We start from the raw sequence: 15780 nt of genomic DNA, 5'->3' as shown, positions 1-15780 counted from the left end.
CCTGTCGCCTGTGATGCACGATTTGCCTACCCGTCTTTGTGACCTTTCCGATTCTGAACGTCTCACATTCACGACTGTGCCGCGTGGGTCTCACGCTTTGTACCGCGTGTTACTCTACAGCGGCGAGGCATTCGTGGTGATCATATAAAACGATGCCGTAGACTAGCAGCAATTACGGCGTGAATTTTCATTCCTCAAGTGAATATGGCAAGTTACAGACGACATCTTGTACTCCTCAATATGCTTTCTATGCGTAAGTGGTTCCACAATCTACAAACACCAACTCAATGCCGATGCGCGCTGTTACTTTCCATCGGAATCCTGATGGCCGGCTCATTCTACAGCAACAGGCCACAATTCTGGTCCTGCACAGTATCGCAGCTTATTAAAGAGCGCCTCCTCTCAATCAAAGTTCAGCTCTGCATAGATCCAAAGGGCACGTTTCTCGCACAGTGCCAGCCCTCAACTCCCCACTCAACCTTGAAATATGTGCGGGTACAGGGATCCGAAGGCTTGGCAAACGATGGCTCCGTCCATCCAATCGCGATTAATCAGTGACATGCTGAAATGGGGTGGTACGTGCTGGAGCTGCAAAATATATGGAGCTGGCTTGCGAACGCAAAAAAAGAAGAAAAATGCGCTTTTGATAATGCTCGGTCGGATGCGTTGGAGGGCTGGAAAGGCATTGGTTTCACCAGCGCAAGTCGTCTTGCCGAGCATCCAGCGCCGTTCTATAACCACGATGGGTGATCTCAACAATGACTCTGTTCTGCGCACCGTGATCCATCTCGAACCGGATCCTAGCTACCAGTTCCGATCCTTGGCCATTCGGGAAGTGGACGACGATCCTATTGTCCGCAAGACGTACCGACCGTTTCTTCTCCCGGATGAAGTGGCCGACAACGACTGGATAGCGAAGCTGGAGCTCAGCACCGTGCTGCGTATGGCTGAACAGCATCTCGAAGAAGCAGGCAACGACAGGCTCAAGGTGCTTGTCCTTTACGGAAGTCTTAGGAGGCGGTAAAAAAGAAGCTGATACCGCTACGTGGGATCCAAGTCTAGATCTGACCGGGTCCAACAGTTCATATTCTCGACTGCTCGCGTACGAAGCATGCCGCATCCTATTTCGCCTTGGGTGTGACGTTAGAGTGTTCGATCCAGAAGGCCTGCCCGTCAAGGATGACGTCCAGCACGACCACTACAAAGTGCAAGAGCTGCGGGGTCTCAGCAAATGGAGCGACGGGCACGTGTGGGTGTGTCCAGAGCAGCACGGAAACCTGGTGATCAAGGCAACCCCTCGCTTCAACACTTCAGTTACGAACTGACCATCCGCAGACTGCCGTGTTCAAAAACCAGATCGACTGGATCCCGCTCGCAACGGGCTCTGTGCGTCCTACGCAAGGCCGCACCCTCGCGATAGCTCAAGTGTCCGGCGGATCGCAATCTTTCAACACGGTCAACAGCCTGCGCGTCTTAGGCCGCTGGATGCGCATGTTCACGATTCCCAATCAAAGTTCCATACCGAAAGCGTATACCCAGTTCACCGGGGAGCATGACGAGGAAGGGGGTAGCAGGCTCATGCCGAGCGACAACCGGAACCGCCTGGTCGACTGCATGGAGGAGTTTGTGAAATACAGCATCGTCATGAAGCCGCACTTTCATCTGTTCGCAGATAGATTCAGCGAGCGCGCCGAGAGAGCCGCAAAGAGGATCCGAGAAGAGGCCCAACCGTTGGCCGCCGCCACGTGAGGTCTCCTGCTTGTTGCACGAAACTAGAATAGGCATAACTTAGAGCTGCAGACGATCAGAAAAGGGTGGGTAGGTCTAGAGCGTGCCAAAAACCTTTTGAGCAAGCGCGCAAAACTAGCTCGGATAGAATAGAGAGAGAGCATTGTACCCTGGCGTTTGCACGCGTATTAAGGCAAGTTTCAATCCCCATGTGCCAGCAACGCCCGCTAGAAGGAGCTCCAGCCAAACAGCGGCGCACCCTACACAACCCCTTTGCCGTTCACAACTTCTACGTCAAGGAGATAACACACGAAGTTCTCACTTCATAACGTGGGCTGGGCGAAACGGACGTTGGTGGTGGGGGGCTGAGATGGCGGGGAACCTTTCCGTGGGTCGTAAAGCCGTGCATTTCGCTTCGACGTTGATTTTTATTCCCCCCATGGCATGAACCCGTTGCTCCCGTCGAAACGCAGTCCAAAAAAGCCCGTCGTCATCCCACCGGATGTCACGGAGCGAACGTGAGCGACAAAAAGATTATAAAAAAAAAAATGGAGACGAGCGGCGTCGCGTAAGCCAAAGGATTCAGAAGCGTCAGAGACAAGAGTCACCACCAGCCCAGCATCCGGCGGAGCGACGATGGGGCTGTCTCATGCGTCAGTTGTCCGGCTTTCTTTGTCAGCGCACCGCTGGTCAGGTAGGGCATTTGTTGCGTCTCGTTCAGGACAAGAGACGGTTTCGCGATCAATCAAGTGGAAGGACGTCACGTCTGACTAATCCGCATTTGGACGAAGTTCACGTAAGATTCAAAAGGCTGTGCCAACTTGCGTGTTGTCGTATGAGATGTTTTTTTTTATTGTGATAGAGGCGGTAGTGTACTTTCGCCGAAGGAACCCTGGAGCGGGGTTAAGGTGGTTCAAAAGCCGCGAAGCCGTGTTTGCTGCACGGTCAAGCAGTACCTGAATCGACTCCGACACCCCGATAAAATAGAAGACTGTGGAGATGTGAGAAAGCTTCCGAGCGGGGTTTCTGAGGGCATTGCATAGAAATAAAAAAAAATACGTATAAATACAACTTGACTTCCCCCTCCGACAGCTTGGTAATTTCTCTTGCGTTGAAGCACCACAGCTACACTCGAGACTCTGGACCACGGTTCACCATCCTTGCCGAGCATTTTTCGTCCCTTCGCCCATCGTATCCGCAGAAATGGGGTTCACTCTTGACCCAGAGGTTCAAACAGGCCTCATGGCCATGATGGGTGGTGCGCCTCCACCTCCGCCAGCTAAAGTCGGCGACGTCGAATCTCGTCGTCAGATGATTGCCGGCATGTTCGCGGCTTTAGCGCCTGCCATGCCCGCAGACATCACGACAAAGGATTACAGTGTTCCCGTCAGCGATGGGCAGTCGATCAGGTGTCGCCTGTACAAGAAGCAGAACGCACCAGAGGGTGGCTCCGGTGTGCTCTATCTGCACGGCGGGGGTTACATTTCAGGCGACATTGATATGTACAACGGGGTTGTCGGCAAATATGTCGAGGAGACGGGAGTGCCTTTCTTTTCCGCCGAGTATCGGCTGGCGCCTGAGGTCAAGTACCCTGGAAACGTAGATGACTCGCACAAGGCCTTGCTCTTTATGGTTGAGCATGCAGCTGAGTTCGGCATCGATCCCAAAAAGATCGCAATCATGGGAGACAGTGCCGGAGGGGGTATGACCGCCGCACTACTGGTATGGCATGACGCGGCTCGGGAGCGGTTACGCTCAACACTGCTAACTTGAGCCGCAGCACTACAACCTCGAGAAGAACGGACCCGCCATCGCAAAGCAGATCCTCATATACCCCATGCTCGACGATCGCAACGTGGATCCTGATCCGGCCATAGATGATATCGCCGTGTGGAAAGCGGACGACAATCGCACGGGCTGGGACGGTATCCTTGGTAGCAGCCGCGGCGCGGCAGACCTCAAGCCTTCAGCTGCACCTGCTCGAATGACTATCGAGCAGGCGGCAAAGCTGCCAGCGACGTACATTGACTGCGGCGACATGGACATTTTCCGTGATGAGGACATTGACTATGCGAAGAAACTTGTCCAGGCTGGCGTGAGCTGCGAGCTACATATCTATCCTGGATGCACGCACGGCTTCGAGTTGACAGCGCCACAGGCGAACGTTTCACAGCGGGCGTTCCAGAACAGGTTCCAAGCGATACGTACGATTGTGCCCGTCGGTGGCAAGGAGAAGCTTTGAAAGAAGATGCGTAGAGATAGACTAAATCAGACAAGCGTAAGACACACTCACCTGATTATCGACGTCCCTGGTGCAGTGACGTGGAGCAATATTCACAAGGCACTGTGAGCTTTTCTTAGCAGACATTCCTCTCTCGGGGGGTGCGTAGGACCCAGCGTATGCTCACCGTGCAGCTTGCAAAAACTGCCGACTTGCTCGGAGAGTGAGCAAGCCGACGATACTTTATTGGCTCCTGAGCATGAAGAGAAAGAAACCCATCCGTGTAGCTGTTTCGTGGTCCTGTTGTTTGTTTCGCCCTCCCGTCCCGCTTTTGTTTTTGCGCCGGATCTGACGACGTGGTGCGCCAATTCCTTTTCCTCAGTCAGCGTCGTCGTCGTCATCCCTATCCCGTCTTCTGTCATCTCCCGGACTTCTACTCCTAGCCCGACCTCCACCTCTGCCACCACGACTGTCTCGTTCCCCGCGACCCCCTCCACGTCCTCGTCCGCTTCCCTGGCCCCGCTCTGGCGGTGGTCGCACAAAGGCATAGTCCACTGTGATGGTTTGGTCGAGCAGCTTTGTGTTGTTTGCGCCCTCTATTGCAGCTTTGGCCTCGTCCAACGTCGCGTACTCAATGAGCACGTATCCCTAGATGGCGACATTAATGCCCGGTCGTAAAAAGCCGTCGTGGATAGGACAAAGCGCTGTACCTTGACATAGCCCGTCCGCCTGTCCAGATTCAAATGCAAGTTCTTGATCTCGCCCCACTCTCCGAACATGTCTTGGATGTCTTCCTCGCTAGCCTCCTCGTGTACGTTTGTGACGATGATGATCCAACCTTCGATGCTGCGCACAGCAACGGCTCCTGCAGCCGTGCGTGGCTCGCTGCTCGACGATTTCTTCAGCGGCGCGTCGTCTATCTCCATTGATTCGGCCATGTTGAGAGGATTTTCGTTTGTCTTATGGGTGCGAGTGAACGTCCTGCAGTCAAGTCAAGAATATAGGAAGACCCTGTTCAAGAAATCCAAATCAAGTCGGAGAGGACTGATTAGATTATGTAATCCACGTGACTTGTCTTTCTCCCGCAGTAGCTGAACAGTCGTGCGGTGTCCCCACGACCCTCAAACTAGTGAATTTTGCGAATCCAGCTTCTCTTTCGCGTTTCCTTAAATACTCAGCGGTGATTTGTCACCGCAGACATATTCGAGGCCAATACCAGACTCTGCGATGAGAAGATGCTCCAGCTGGGAGGACAGCCTTGCGCCATCTCGTAGCACCTCAGCTAGACGAATGCAGTCTCAACGCAATTAATTATACTTCTCAAAAAGACGGGCTCTCTCAGAGCGATGTATTCAGATCACACACTATCAATCGGCTCCTTCACGGATGTTGAAGGCGAGGTCCCGAGATCAAATTTGTGGAAAGTCAGCGTCTTGCGGGGAACTAAGCGTGGGATGAGCCAAGTAAATATTACAGACGGCCCACTTTGCAGAGTATAGACCCAGAAAAAAAATGAGAGAGAGAGAGTGTGTGTGTGAGAGGAGAAAAGAGTCACGCAGAATGTGCACAGGCTTTGGACGAGGCACCAAACGAAGCTTTGCAGCGGTAGTATCATCGAAGGCCAGCCCATCACACAGCTTTTGCTTGCAGCTCAACAGGCCAGGAGAAGCGATGACCACAAGCCTCTTTTACAGTCTGAATACACGCGACACAGAGGCCGAGTAGGCGCTTTCTTTTCTTCTCTTCCGCTTCTTTTTTGACTTCATTTTCATTTTGGAGCTTCCCATCCGTCCGGAGTCCAGACCATGACCCAGGTCCCGATCCTCTCGATGCCACCGCCGACCTCGAAGTAGTCCAGCTCTCTGAAGCCCAGGTTGAGGTAGACCTTTCTGCCCATGGGGCTCGCCGTCAGCATGACGGGCACGCCCTGCAAGCTCGCCTTCGCCATCCCCCACCTCGTCAGCGCAGTTGCGGCGCCGCGACGCTGAAACGCCGGGTGGCACGCCAGGTCGGCGAGCTCCATCCTGTGCTGACCCCACTGGGGGCCGAAGCATCGCCGCTCGGCGGCGGTGATGGCGTCGATGAACTCGGCCTGTCTAGTGGGATCCATGTCACGGCGAGGTGAATCCACGGCTGAGAAGCCTGGCGGATCTAATCACGTGAAGCATAAATATCAGAGAGGCCGAGGATGGGTAACTCGTGGCGAGAGGGGCTTTGAACTAACGTGTTCCACTCTCGACGTCGTCGAGAGTTTTCCACTCCCACGTTGCAACGGCGGCGATCTTCCAATCCTCCTCAGCGATGGCCTCGTTGTCAGACTGCGGGACGGGTAGCTCAGCCACAAGGACGACTGTGTTTGGATTTTCGATCGCTGCTTCGACTACGGCGATTGAGGCTGAGCGGGCGTCATCCGGGTACTGCTTTCGATATGGATAACGGTATACAAACTGAGGGTCCATCTCGTATCCCGCCAGCATGGCCTCGACATAGCCCGGAGCGTCCTCTCGAGTCGCCTCCCGGACCCGCGGGCTAACAGCCGAGCGTGCAGGCTCAGTTGTGCGGCGCTTACTGTCCATCCACCCAGCTTCGCTCAGGGTACCACGCAAAACGAAGGGGCGAGAAAGGGGATGCGAAGAAAACGAGATGGACTGCAGACAAGGCGAGGGGGGAAAGGAAAAGAGGCAGGAACCAAGGGATTCAGATAGCTTAAAGACTGGACATTTTGGGAGAGGCTTTATACTACCGTGCTACCGTAGCTAGGGATGCTCCCACCTCGACCCTGCAAGAGCGCATGCATGTAATCTGCACTCCACCCAATCAAGTATCCGAAGCCCCGATTTTTTTTTTATTTTTCTCTTCATAGGACGGCGCGCGAGCGCCCAGCATATTCAGTGGACATACTCCTTTTTGTGGCCGAAACTCAGCAGTTGCCCGATCCAGGCCAGCCGCTTCCGCAACGGCAGAACCCCACTGGCACCTGCAAAGTTGGGGGATCTGAAGTCTACTGCGGAGGCAGGACGGGGAAAGTGACGGGGGCCTGCTCCTTCTCCCACTTCAGCTTGTCCTTGCCGTAGATTTCGGCGGCGGCGTCGAAGTCGGCGGCTTTGTCGAGCAGGACGGTGCGCAGAATGATCTTGTCCGGCATGACAGTCTGCTGGTGGTATGGGTGGGCGGAGCAAGTGGGGCAGAAGTAGCAGTTGACGTCGTGGCCTGCAAATCGTCCGTCATGGTCAGTCTCAGTGAGCGAGCACGGCGAGCGTTTTTCCGCAGCCTTGGCTCCAACATCGCGCACGAGTCCACCGTACGGCCGGCAGGTGTTACTCACCGGAGTCGCCCTTGTAGGTGTACTTCTTGAGGGCGTCACCGCCCTTTGTGAACTTGATGGCGTCGGCGGGGACAATCTGGTTGAGAGTGAAGGCGCCGCCAGACAAGGCCTTGCAGGTGTTGCAGTGGCACAGGACGTGAGAAGCCTGCTCGGGCTGGAGAGTGACCTCCCATTGCGTCTCGCCGCAGTGGCATTTGCCGGTGTAGGTCGTCATGATTGCAGAGGCGATGTACGTAGCTTGTGGAAAGGGGCAGAGGGGTTTGAAAGGTGGCGTGAGAGGCGACCGACGTGGGATGGATTGGGATTGTGTCCGTGGCAAGGAAGTGAGGAGAAGGAAAAGAGGTTGAGAGGGGAAAGGGGAAGCGGCGGGTGCGAGCACAAGGTCACTTTATATATGCGCTACAAGTGAAGCTCTAGCTCGGAGGCAGGTCGAGTGCGGGCCAGGACGGAAACACAGCGCTGGACGCAGCATGCGGACAGGAGCGATAAGCACTCATGGGCAGGCCACTCCAGGTGTCCGGATCGCATATGCTACATACACAACAGAAGAGAACAGAAACGAAGTGTACCGTACTGTTGTTGCTACTGGTCGGTGCGCGGGGCGGTTGACGGGCGGAATCTGCATCGTGTCGAACAGGGAGAGAACAGCAGGCCGAAGCCGGGAGTGGGCTGGGTGCGTTTCGTTTGGCCATCGTCGGCCGATCGCGAAGGAATAGAGTGATGTACAAGCAAAGCGCTGGGCGCATGCCATGTTGCATCTCCGGTGGGGCGCAAACGTCTGAGAGGAAAAAGAGGTTCGAGGTGGGGTAAGTTAAGTGCAGTGAAGGGACGGTGGTTATGTAAGCCAAGGGACCGCACGAAGTCAGCTGCCGCCACCGTCAAGTCACGTCGACGCAGCTCCGGGCGTGCCAGAGGATGCCAAAGAAATTTGCGTCGACGCAGGCCTTGAGTTCGGCAGCGTTGCGGTGACCGAACTGGTGCGCGCGAAAGGTCCCGCAAGAGAGCCTGGTCGAGCTCTGGGAGCGGATGAGTCATACGCCACCGCAGCCGCACGCCGTCGCGGACGTGAGCAACGAACGGGACGTGCTGGACAGGCAAGTGCTATTTCCTGGGCAGGAACGCTCGTCGTCGCTACCGCCGGCCGGGACCTGCATGCGCTGGCCAACCGCGCACCCGCTGGCGCACCCCCAGCGCTGTAGGGCGTTGTCGTGCGATGTGCCGACGCGGCCACGGCCTCTGCAGATCGGACGGCGCAGGACGAACACTGGCCGGCCGGGGCGTGCAGCTGCGTGCTCGCGCCACCGTGCCTGTCTTCGCAGCCTAGATGATGCATCCCAGGCGCGCTGCTGCGTACGTCGCTGGCCCGATGGTCTGCAAGCTCGCCGCCGACAGGCTGCAGGCCCACATCCAGCGCCCTTTCGCAGGGAATCCCGCCGCGTGCAGGAATTCCAAATCACTCGCTGTCTTCCAAATACCGCGCGAAGGCTCCTCGCCTGACCCGCTCGCAGCGTCTCGACGGCGCCCTCTGCTTACGGCAGTACGACGGGCCTGCATGCTGTGTACGGCCCGTCCAGGCAGTCTCTCTCGAGTGCGCGCAAAACACCGACTACGTTACGCCGCACTTGGTCTCTGATCCGGATGTGCGCAGCGCTCCACCCTCGTGAATGCGTACGGCCCTACGCTTGCCGACGCTCCCACATCCTCTTGTCAGATACTCCGTGCATACCAGAACCTTTCGGAACGATTGTATCAGTCACCTGTCTGATACGGAGTTTGCGAAGCCGGGTTCAGCATGTCTCTTCTCGTCCTTTTCTGATCTCCTTTGCTTCCTTCCCGGTGCTCGCCTTGGACGGGTTGATTGAACAGAATCACAGCTTACATCGAGAGCGAAAGAGTCGCAAAACGTTTGATTGCTTTTCTACACACACTACTACACTGGGTATCCCATTGCAAAACCTCGCCCGGCTTCGTCACGCCAGGCTGTTAGCATCCCACCAAAGGCCACGCTGTACGCGTGGTGTCGCGTCAAGAAAGTGGCGGGAAGTTGCGAAGAAAACTACCAGTCTTGTTAGCACAACCCCCACCTTGGAAAGCCAACACGCGCAGGTAAGACGAAGAAGACGAAGAAGAAGAAGAAGATGATGATGATGAAAGAGAAGAAAAAGAAGAGAAAAAAGAAGAGAAAAAAGAAGAAAAAAAAGAAGAAGAAAAAGAAGGGAAAATTCAAGCGTCACATACTGGCTCGGGCATTCATAGCCTCCTGGGTTTTTGTCCAGGTACAGCTGGTGGTACGTCTCCGCGTCCCACCACTGCTTCGCCGGCAGAATCTCCGTCGTGACCTTGCCGTTCTTCCACCACTGCTCTTGCACCTGCTTCGTGATCGTCTTGGCCTCTTCCTCTTGCTCCGGGCTGTGGTAGAAGATGGCGCTGCGATACTGGGTGCCTACGTCGGGGCCTTGCCTGTTCGCCGTGGTGGGGTCGTGCATTTTGTAGAAGAACTCGATCAGGTCCCGGTACGTCACTTTGGTAGGGTCGTACACGACTTGCAGAGCTTCTGCGTCTGTGGCTTGAACGTCAGCCGCCGGTCTCCTGGCCGAATGTCATCGGGGAAAACTGCAACCACGTACGTCCTGTTCGGCCAGAGCACACGGCCCGGTAACTAGGATTCTCTGTGTCCCCTCCGATGTAGCCCACTCTGGCGTCGATGAGGCCCTTGTCCTTGAAGGCCTTCCTGTACATGTGTTCCACGCCCCAGAAGCATCCAGCTGCCACGGTGGCCAGCTGTGCACCGGCAGGAACGTTCATGGCGGCGAGTGGTGCAGACGAGAACGGGCGGATCAGCTGCGACAAGAACGAGGGCATAGAGTAGTGTAGAGCGAGCCCGACGAGCGACAGGCCGGCGAGGAGCTTTGCTTGCACGATTGTGAGAAATGCGGCAGCGCGTGTATGAGACGAGCAAGAGGCGAGGAGAGGAAGGGGGTGCGCGCTCTGGGCGTGTTTAAATGTTTTGGCAAATGCTTCATGCAAATATAGCTGTCATGGATGTTTGGGCGGATGACGAAGAGTGGGACATCCTCGGAAGCCCTGGGGCGTCCTCCGCTGCTTCGCCACCTCCAGCTGCTGACCAACGACGCAGTATTCCTAATCGCGTATTTGAGCTTCTATCCTTGTCCTTTCGCTGCGTTTCCAAAACCAGCGAAGGCATCAGATTCTTCATCCTCACCGTCCTGAGCCGGCGCAGCAGCAACGTTCGCAACACCTTGTGTGCGGAGCCATGGCCGCTCTATTCTAAGCCAGTTCAGGAAAGAGGGCTGGCTTGTTCTTGGAGCTTCGCCGTGCGACACTTCGATCAGCATTCCCCCATGTGTGAGCGACGCCGTCAATCGGTGCATGTCATAATTCGTGGAAGGTCTGCTTTTGTTCCGTTTTGCAGACTTGACTCCGCGTTATGCGGGAACGGCTGTAACGTACGTCGCCGTATGTACATACTACACAGCCTAATTAGCGGGCATGGTGCAATTGCCGTTTTCGGACGCAGAGCTGGATTTGACTTTGGCGTCGCATGAAAGTCGCACATTTTTTTGCGCGCCTTTTGTCCTCCGTTGATCTGCCAAGTTTCCCCTTCATAGGCCGTCTTCCTCGAAAAAAAAGCAGTGCCAGGTGCCTAGTCTTGTCGTTTTGCAGGGCTGCAACAAAGTTGAGATGTCCAAGGAGGTGCCGTCCTTCTCCAGCGCCAAGTATTGGGACAAGCGATTCCAGGATAACCCTCAGTCGTTTGAATGGCTGTTGCCGGAGTCGTGCTTTGACGAAGAACTAGACGCCTTTCGTAAACATGACGGTGACCATGATCATCACGACGGCGATGACTGTGTCACGTCTACCAGACCTGTGCTGCACATTGGGCCCGGCACGTCGATGCTGTCCTTTCATCTGAAAACGTTCATGGGCCCAAGGTACGTGATACACAATGTCGACTTTAGCCAGGAATCCGTGGACTGGGGCGAAAGAAAGGAGAAAGAGGTCGATCAGGCGGACGAGACGAGATCACAGCTTCCAACGATGCGGTGGTCACGCGTGTCCTTGCTCTCTCTGTCATCGCTACTCTCGGTTGCCCGTCCTCGCTCCGTCCGGCTCATTGTCGACAAAAGCACCTCCGACGCCATAGCCTGTGGTTTAGACGTCCGCATCAATATCTCTCCATCATCTGATGTACGCGTCGGTACATCATCATCAAAGGACGGCTCGGCAGTACGGACGACCAAGGTCCATCCCCTCCACATCCTGGCTCTCAACCTTGCTGTAATCAGCGCGCCAGAAGCACGCTGGATATCGCTCTCTTACTCCAAGGAGCGGTACCCTTTCCTCCCTACGCTGTTTGCGCCTTTCCCGGATCCGTTACCAGACGGCTTTCCAGATCCGAACCGATATTGGAAACTGAGACGTCAGAAGGAGATACAGACCGAGCAAAAGATACCCGAGAACTTCAGAGACACGTTTGCTTTCGTGCACAGGCCTGTCACGTCACACTACATGTACGTCTTGGAACGCACGGAGGAAGAGCTGGCGGTGGCAGTGGTGGAGAAATTAAACGCGCAGGCGGAGGAGCGGTGAAAGGATGGGAAATTCTACATGCTTTTTATTTTTGATAAAATAAAGCAAAAAAAAAAAAAGGCATTGCAGGAGCGCTGCTTTACTGTGTAGACGCCAATCGCGCCACTTATGGCTAGAGGACGGGAGCCACGGGCAAGGCTGGCTTTGATGCAAGGCGCCATCGTCGAATAGATGCGTGGGACATACCTCGCGGAAAACCAGAATGATGCCCGCATTAAGCTAAAACCGAATCGTGGAAAACTAAGCCACGTCGTACGAAACAAGCGGAGCCGCGGCCCATATGAAGAAAAGAAATTGTCGAGGACGAACGTGACTCCACCTGTTGAGCGGATGCAGATGGATTGTTTTTGACATTGCTAGCGCTAGCGGGCCTTCTAAACATGAGGCAAAAGTAAGTAGAATACACAGTACATCCAGCGGACTTGCTACTAAACGTGCCGCAAAATACACAAGGCTTGAGAGAGAGAGAGAGAGAGAGAGAGAGAGAGAGAGAGAGAGATGTCGCAACGGTTTGGGGAATCGTACCAGAAGATGAAAGTTTGTTCCAAAACTCCGCCCGGTCATGACAGTGTGAACAGAGAGCAGCATCGCTAGCCACAGTCGTCGCTCCGTTAATCCATCTCTCGGGTGCCATTCGCACCGAGCGTGACAGCGCTGATCTGTAACTCCCTCACCACGGTGAGAAATCTGTACTTCTCAGCGACGTCTTTGAACTCGACCTTTGCGCCCGTGATGTACTTTTTCAGATCGTCCTTGGACTTTTTGTTCTTCCGCAGCTCTTCCGGGTACTCTCCGTCCGGAATGCGCAGTCCCTTCAGCTTGACAGCCTTGCCGCCGTCGTCCTTGACCTTGATCGGCTGGTCCTTGTCGTTGATCACAAACTGCAGCCACCCTTTCCTGAACATGGCGGAAAAGTGGATCATGGCGAGGACGGCGCCGGAGGGCTCTTGCGACCAGAGTCGGAGATTCTCCATGCCGCACATCTGCTCCTGATACGCCATCGCACCCTTGATGCCGTCGCGCAGCCGCGTCGTCTTCTCCGTCTTGAAGTTGTCGAGCAACGTCTTGCCGAACAGCGCGTTGCCGAACGTAGTCGCCGCGGCCTCGTCTTCAAAGATGTAGTTGACCCATTTGGACCTTTCGGTCCGGATGGGTGGCGCTCCGTACGTGAGGCTGTGGAACGTCAGATCGGTCGGAATCGTGATGGAGATCTTTTCGTCCTGAAAGTACGACGGAAACGGAACCAGCTCCTCGCCGTCCGGGATGCTCTGCTGAAGTCTCATCGTCCTGTCGTCGCTGAATGCCCAGATGGACGTTGTGAACCGAGGCTCTCCGTTGCTGTACGTCTCCCGCCTTCTTACTAGACAGATACGACAATCCCTCATGGCCGACTCCAACCGGGTTTCGTGCGGCCTCGACTCGTCCTTGGACGGTAGCACAAATTCTACTTGCTTGGCCCGCCTGAGAGAGAAAAACAATATTAGAGTTGATACGCTACGTTTTGATCTTTCCTCACTTACAAGTCGCAGTAGATGGCGGAGTTCTTGAACACTTCCTTCTCGAAATTTTCTTGCTGACTGATGGTGCTCATGTGTTTTCCGAGCATGATGGCTTCAGCATCAGAAGACGGCATCAACGAATACTGGGACGTGTCCTTGATGGTTGCGTTGTCGTCTTCCCACGCGGAAGGCGGTAGCACAATTGATTCAGCCACAGATGGAGCGCGTTGACGTTGATGTAGGAGCGGATAGTTCACCTTGTGCTCAACGTCGGAGTCAGGGGGCGTTGGAAGAGCTGGCATTGATAGCGCTTGTTCCGTCCGAGCCCTTTCCACCATGACGGTTTTTGGAACGGCCGGAAGCGACTTGCCCGCCACTTGACGAGTGTCTGGAGGCTTCCAGTGTCTTCGTGTGGACTTGATTGGCAAGTGCGGACTTGGAAATCCGACGCTGGAGGTGTTCTCCCACATGCCAGCCTCCGAAGGCGCCAGCTCGGAACCAGAGAGCGTGTCCGGGCTCGTCGTAGGCGAATAATACGACGACGCGATACTTGAAGGAACCGAGGTCTTCGAGCGGATCTCTAGTGTCCTGAGTTCCTTGTTTCGGCTAGGCGCACGTAATGGAGGCGCTCCCTGGGAGATGGTTCCAGCTCGGGACAGATTGGAGCTGTCCGGCTGGGACTCATTGCTAAGTGTACTCGGTGTCGCCGTGCGAGTAGGCGTGCTTGCTCTGGTAGAGTTTCCGGGGCCCCTTTGGCTGCCTAGGCCAATGCTGGGGAGAGAGAGGTCGCTGCCCACAGAATTGACTCGATCGAAAGCCACGCCCAAAGTGGGAGACTGGTCCAGCAATGATTGAACAATTCGTTCGATACCTTCGATTTGCTCGCTCGTGTCGCGGTCGTCCTGCGTTGCCATGGCCTGAATGCGTTCAGCTATGGGCGAGACGGTCCATTCGACTCGATCGCGAGAGTTGCTGTAACTACACATCAGTGAAACGGCCAATTGCACTCCGGAGTTGCGCCCGACCTTTCCAGAGCCTGCCGGACAATCGCAGTGGTTGACACGTGCATGTGCAGCAGGTCCCGCAGGATGAAGATGCTGCCCCCATCCACAGTCCACATGAATTGCTTGTAGTTTGCAAGAACGAGATCGCTCCATGTTTTCTGGACAGAGAATCCTTCCGAGTCTTGGTTTTGGTACTGCTCAATAAGGCTTTCCAAATTGGTCAATGTGTACTTGCAGTAGTCGAGAATGAGAGAGATGCCCTTCTTGGTGCCGTCTCCTGCAGCAGCCAGCAACGATTCGGCCTTTTCAGCAAACATACATTCCGCGAGGAGCTTCAACGACTTGGCAAGGCGCGCGAGTTCGTGCTCGATCTCCTTGAATTCCGGGGGAGTGCTCTTCGGGCCGGTAAAGGATCTGCTGCATTTCCAGGCCTTCTGCGAGAGCATGAGACAGTCACCGATCTTGACAGCGCCCGCCATGGTCCGTGAACCGGTGTTCAGCCAAGGCCAGAAAGGCCGTGTTCGCAACGACGTGCGCTTTGATGCAGGATGAGAGATTGTCGGAGAAGGAGAGCTCGCACCAGGAAAGCGGGTGTCGTAATAAGGCTCCCGTCAGTCCACAACAATGGCCCCGGCGTGCACTCGACATGCGGCCGACTCTACGTCTGGGAATTCGTACGTTCCAGAGAGACGGTAGGATCCCACTCCGCCCACGCCCGTAGCCAAAACGCCAACGCCATATTGCCTCCGTGATGGCGACGATTAGCGCGTTTTGATGGCCTGCGACCAGTGCGATTGGCTCCCTGGGCCATGTTTCTTCACGTCAAGCATGCCATCGCTCCGCGCGAGAGTGCACGTTGGCGGCGTGCGTTCGGGCACGTCGAACCAGACCGTTGGGGTCGAGAGGTTGTCGGGGCCGAGCAAGCACGTGTGGACGTGCAGACGTCTGATTTGTCGCAGCGCCGTTTCGTTGCTCGACACTGCGCCGCCCGCCAGATGCCATCTTTCTGAGATTTCCATCTTGGGCGACCCTCCCGTCTCTGTACGGCGCTGAGCTCTCCGTCCAGCACTCTGCATTCGACGGCGTGCAACCGGCCCCCCCGGCGTGGGTCAATCGCGAGCGTCTCGGAACAATGCTGTGGAAACGCGCGCGAGCGAAGAAGCGCGGTGATCAGCAGTGGACGATCTCTCCACGCGCGATGACGGCCTGGTCTCCCATCTGCTCTCCATTCAGTAGGGCTGCTAGCCTGTCACCACTCCTTCTTGCATGCCGCACGACGAGTGGGAGGGCTGGTCCGTTGGAGTCTCACGTTCAGGCGCAAAAGCAATCGTCTTGGGACAGGTCGTCTTTGCTTTGAAAAAGAACCGCACCCTAGCACTCACCCGACAAGCC

The 15780-nt window shown here is 55.6% G+C and overlaps 9 protein-coding genes across 9 annotated transcripts; 4 read left to right on the top strand and 5 right to left on the bottom strand.

The window, feature by feature from the left end:
• The first annotated feature begins 637 nt into the window (after positions 1-637).
• Positions 638-1937, top strand: PV09_00044 (arsenical resistance protein ArsH). The gene is made up of 3 exons (XM_016352711.1): positions 638-1020; positions 1082-1280; positions 1336-1937. The coding sequence occupies exons 1-3, from the start codon at positions 650-652 to the stop codon at positions 1747-1749; spliced, it is 984 nt and encodes a 327-aa protein (XP_016218968.1). The 5' UTR covers positions 638-649; the 3' UTR covers positions 1750-1937.
• A 633-nt stretch (positions 1938-2570) lies between these two features.
• PV09_00042 (uncharacterized protein) lies at positions 2571-4954 on the bottom strand. The gene is made up of 3 exons (XM_016352709.1): positions 4660-4954; positions 4137-4597; positions 2571-4072 (listed from the first exon to the last, which is right to left on the bottom strand). Exons 1-2 carry the CDS (start codon positions 4885-4887, stop codon positions 4328-4330), a joined length of 498 nt encoding a protein of 165 aa, XP_016218966.1. The 5' UTR covers positions 4888-4954; the 3' UTR covers positions 2571-4072; positions 4137-4327.
• PV09_00043 (uncharacterized protein) lies at positions 2818-4019 on the top strand. Its single transcript, XM_016352710.1, has 2 exons — positions 2818-3450; positions 3509-4019. Exons 1-2 carry the CDS (start codon positions 2932-2934, stop codon positions 3968-3970), a joined length of 981 nt encoding a protein of 326 aa, XP_016218967.1. The 5' UTR covers positions 2818-2931; the 3' UTR covers positions 3971-4019.
• Positions 4955-5366: 412 nt separating the features above from the next.
• Positions 5367-6648, bottom strand: PV09_00041 (uncharacterized protein). Its single transcript, XM_016352708.1, has 2 exons — positions 6174-6648; positions 5367-6100 (listed from the first exon to the last, which is right to left on the bottom strand). Exons 1-2 carry the CDS (start codon positions 6523-6525, stop codon positions 5718-5720), a joined length of 735 nt encoding a protein of 244 aa, XP_016218965.1. The 5' UTR covers positions 6526-6648; the 3' UTR covers positions 5367-5717.
• Positions 6646-7843, bottom strand: PV09_00040 (uncharacterized protein). Its single transcript, XM_016352707.1, has 2 exons — positions 7275-7843; positions 6646-7159 (listed from the first exon to the last, which is right to left on the bottom strand). The coding sequence occupies exons 1-2, from the start codon at positions 7486-7488 to the stop codon at positions 6951-6953; spliced, it is 423 nt and encodes a 140-aa protein (XP_016218964.1). The 5' UTR covers positions 7489-7843; the 3' UTR covers positions 6646-6950.
• Positions 7844-7994: 151 nt separating this feature from the next.
• On the top strand, positions 7995-8473 carry PV09_00039 (uncharacterized protein; the record flags this gene model as incomplete). The annotated part of the gene is made up of 2 exons (XM_016352706.1): positions 7995-8080; positions 8137-8473. 2 exons carry the CDS (start codon positions 7995-7997, stop codon positions 8471-8473), a joined length of 423 nt encoding a protein of 140 aa, XP_016218963.1.
• A 640-nt stretch (positions 8474-9113) lies between these two features.
• Positions 9114-10344, bottom strand: PV09_00038 (peptide-methionine (S)-S-oxide reductase). The gene is made up of 3 exons (XM_016352705.1): positions 9902-10344; positions 9513-9834; positions 9114-9330 (listed from the first exon to the last, which is right to left on the bottom strand). Exons 1-3 carry the CDS (start codon positions 10134-10136, stop codon positions 9300-9302), a joined length of 588 nt encoding a protein of 195 aa, XP_016218962.1. The 5' UTR covers positions 10137-10344; the 3' UTR covers positions 9114-9299.
• A 3-nt stretch (positions 10345-10347) lies between these two features.
• Positions 10348-12382, top strand: PV09_00037 (uncharacterized protein). The gene has a single exon (XM_016352704.1). It carries the CDS (start codon positions 10977-10979, stop codon positions 11883-11885), a length of 909 nt encoding a protein of 302 aa, XP_016218961.1. The 5' UTR covers positions 10348-10976; the 3' UTR covers positions 11886-12382.
• PV09_00036 (uncharacterized protein) lies at positions 12213-15263 on the bottom strand. Its single transcript, XM_016352703.1, has 3 exons — positions 14410-15263; positions 13406-14356; positions 12213-13346 (listed from the first exon to the last, which is right to left on the bottom strand). Exons 1-3 carry the CDS (start codon positions 14865-14867, stop codon positions 12497-12499), a joined length of 2259 nt encoding a protein of 752 aa, XP_016218960.1. The 5' UTR covers positions 14868-15263; the 3' UTR covers positions 12213-12496.
• Between the last annotated feature and the right edge of the window lie 517 nt (positions 15264-15780).

This window comes from Verruconis gallopava, assembly GCF_000836295.1.
Source record: "Verruconis gallopava strain CBS 43764 unplaced genomic scaffold supercont1.1, whole genome shotgun sequence".
Classification (NCBI taxonomy): Eukaryota; Fungi; Ascomycota; class Dothideomycetes; order Venturiales; family Sympoventuriaceae; genus Verruconis; species Verruconis gallopava.
The sequence above is the reverse complement of the archived record's forward strand: the minus strand, read 5'-3'. Positions and strand labels throughout refer to the sequence as shown.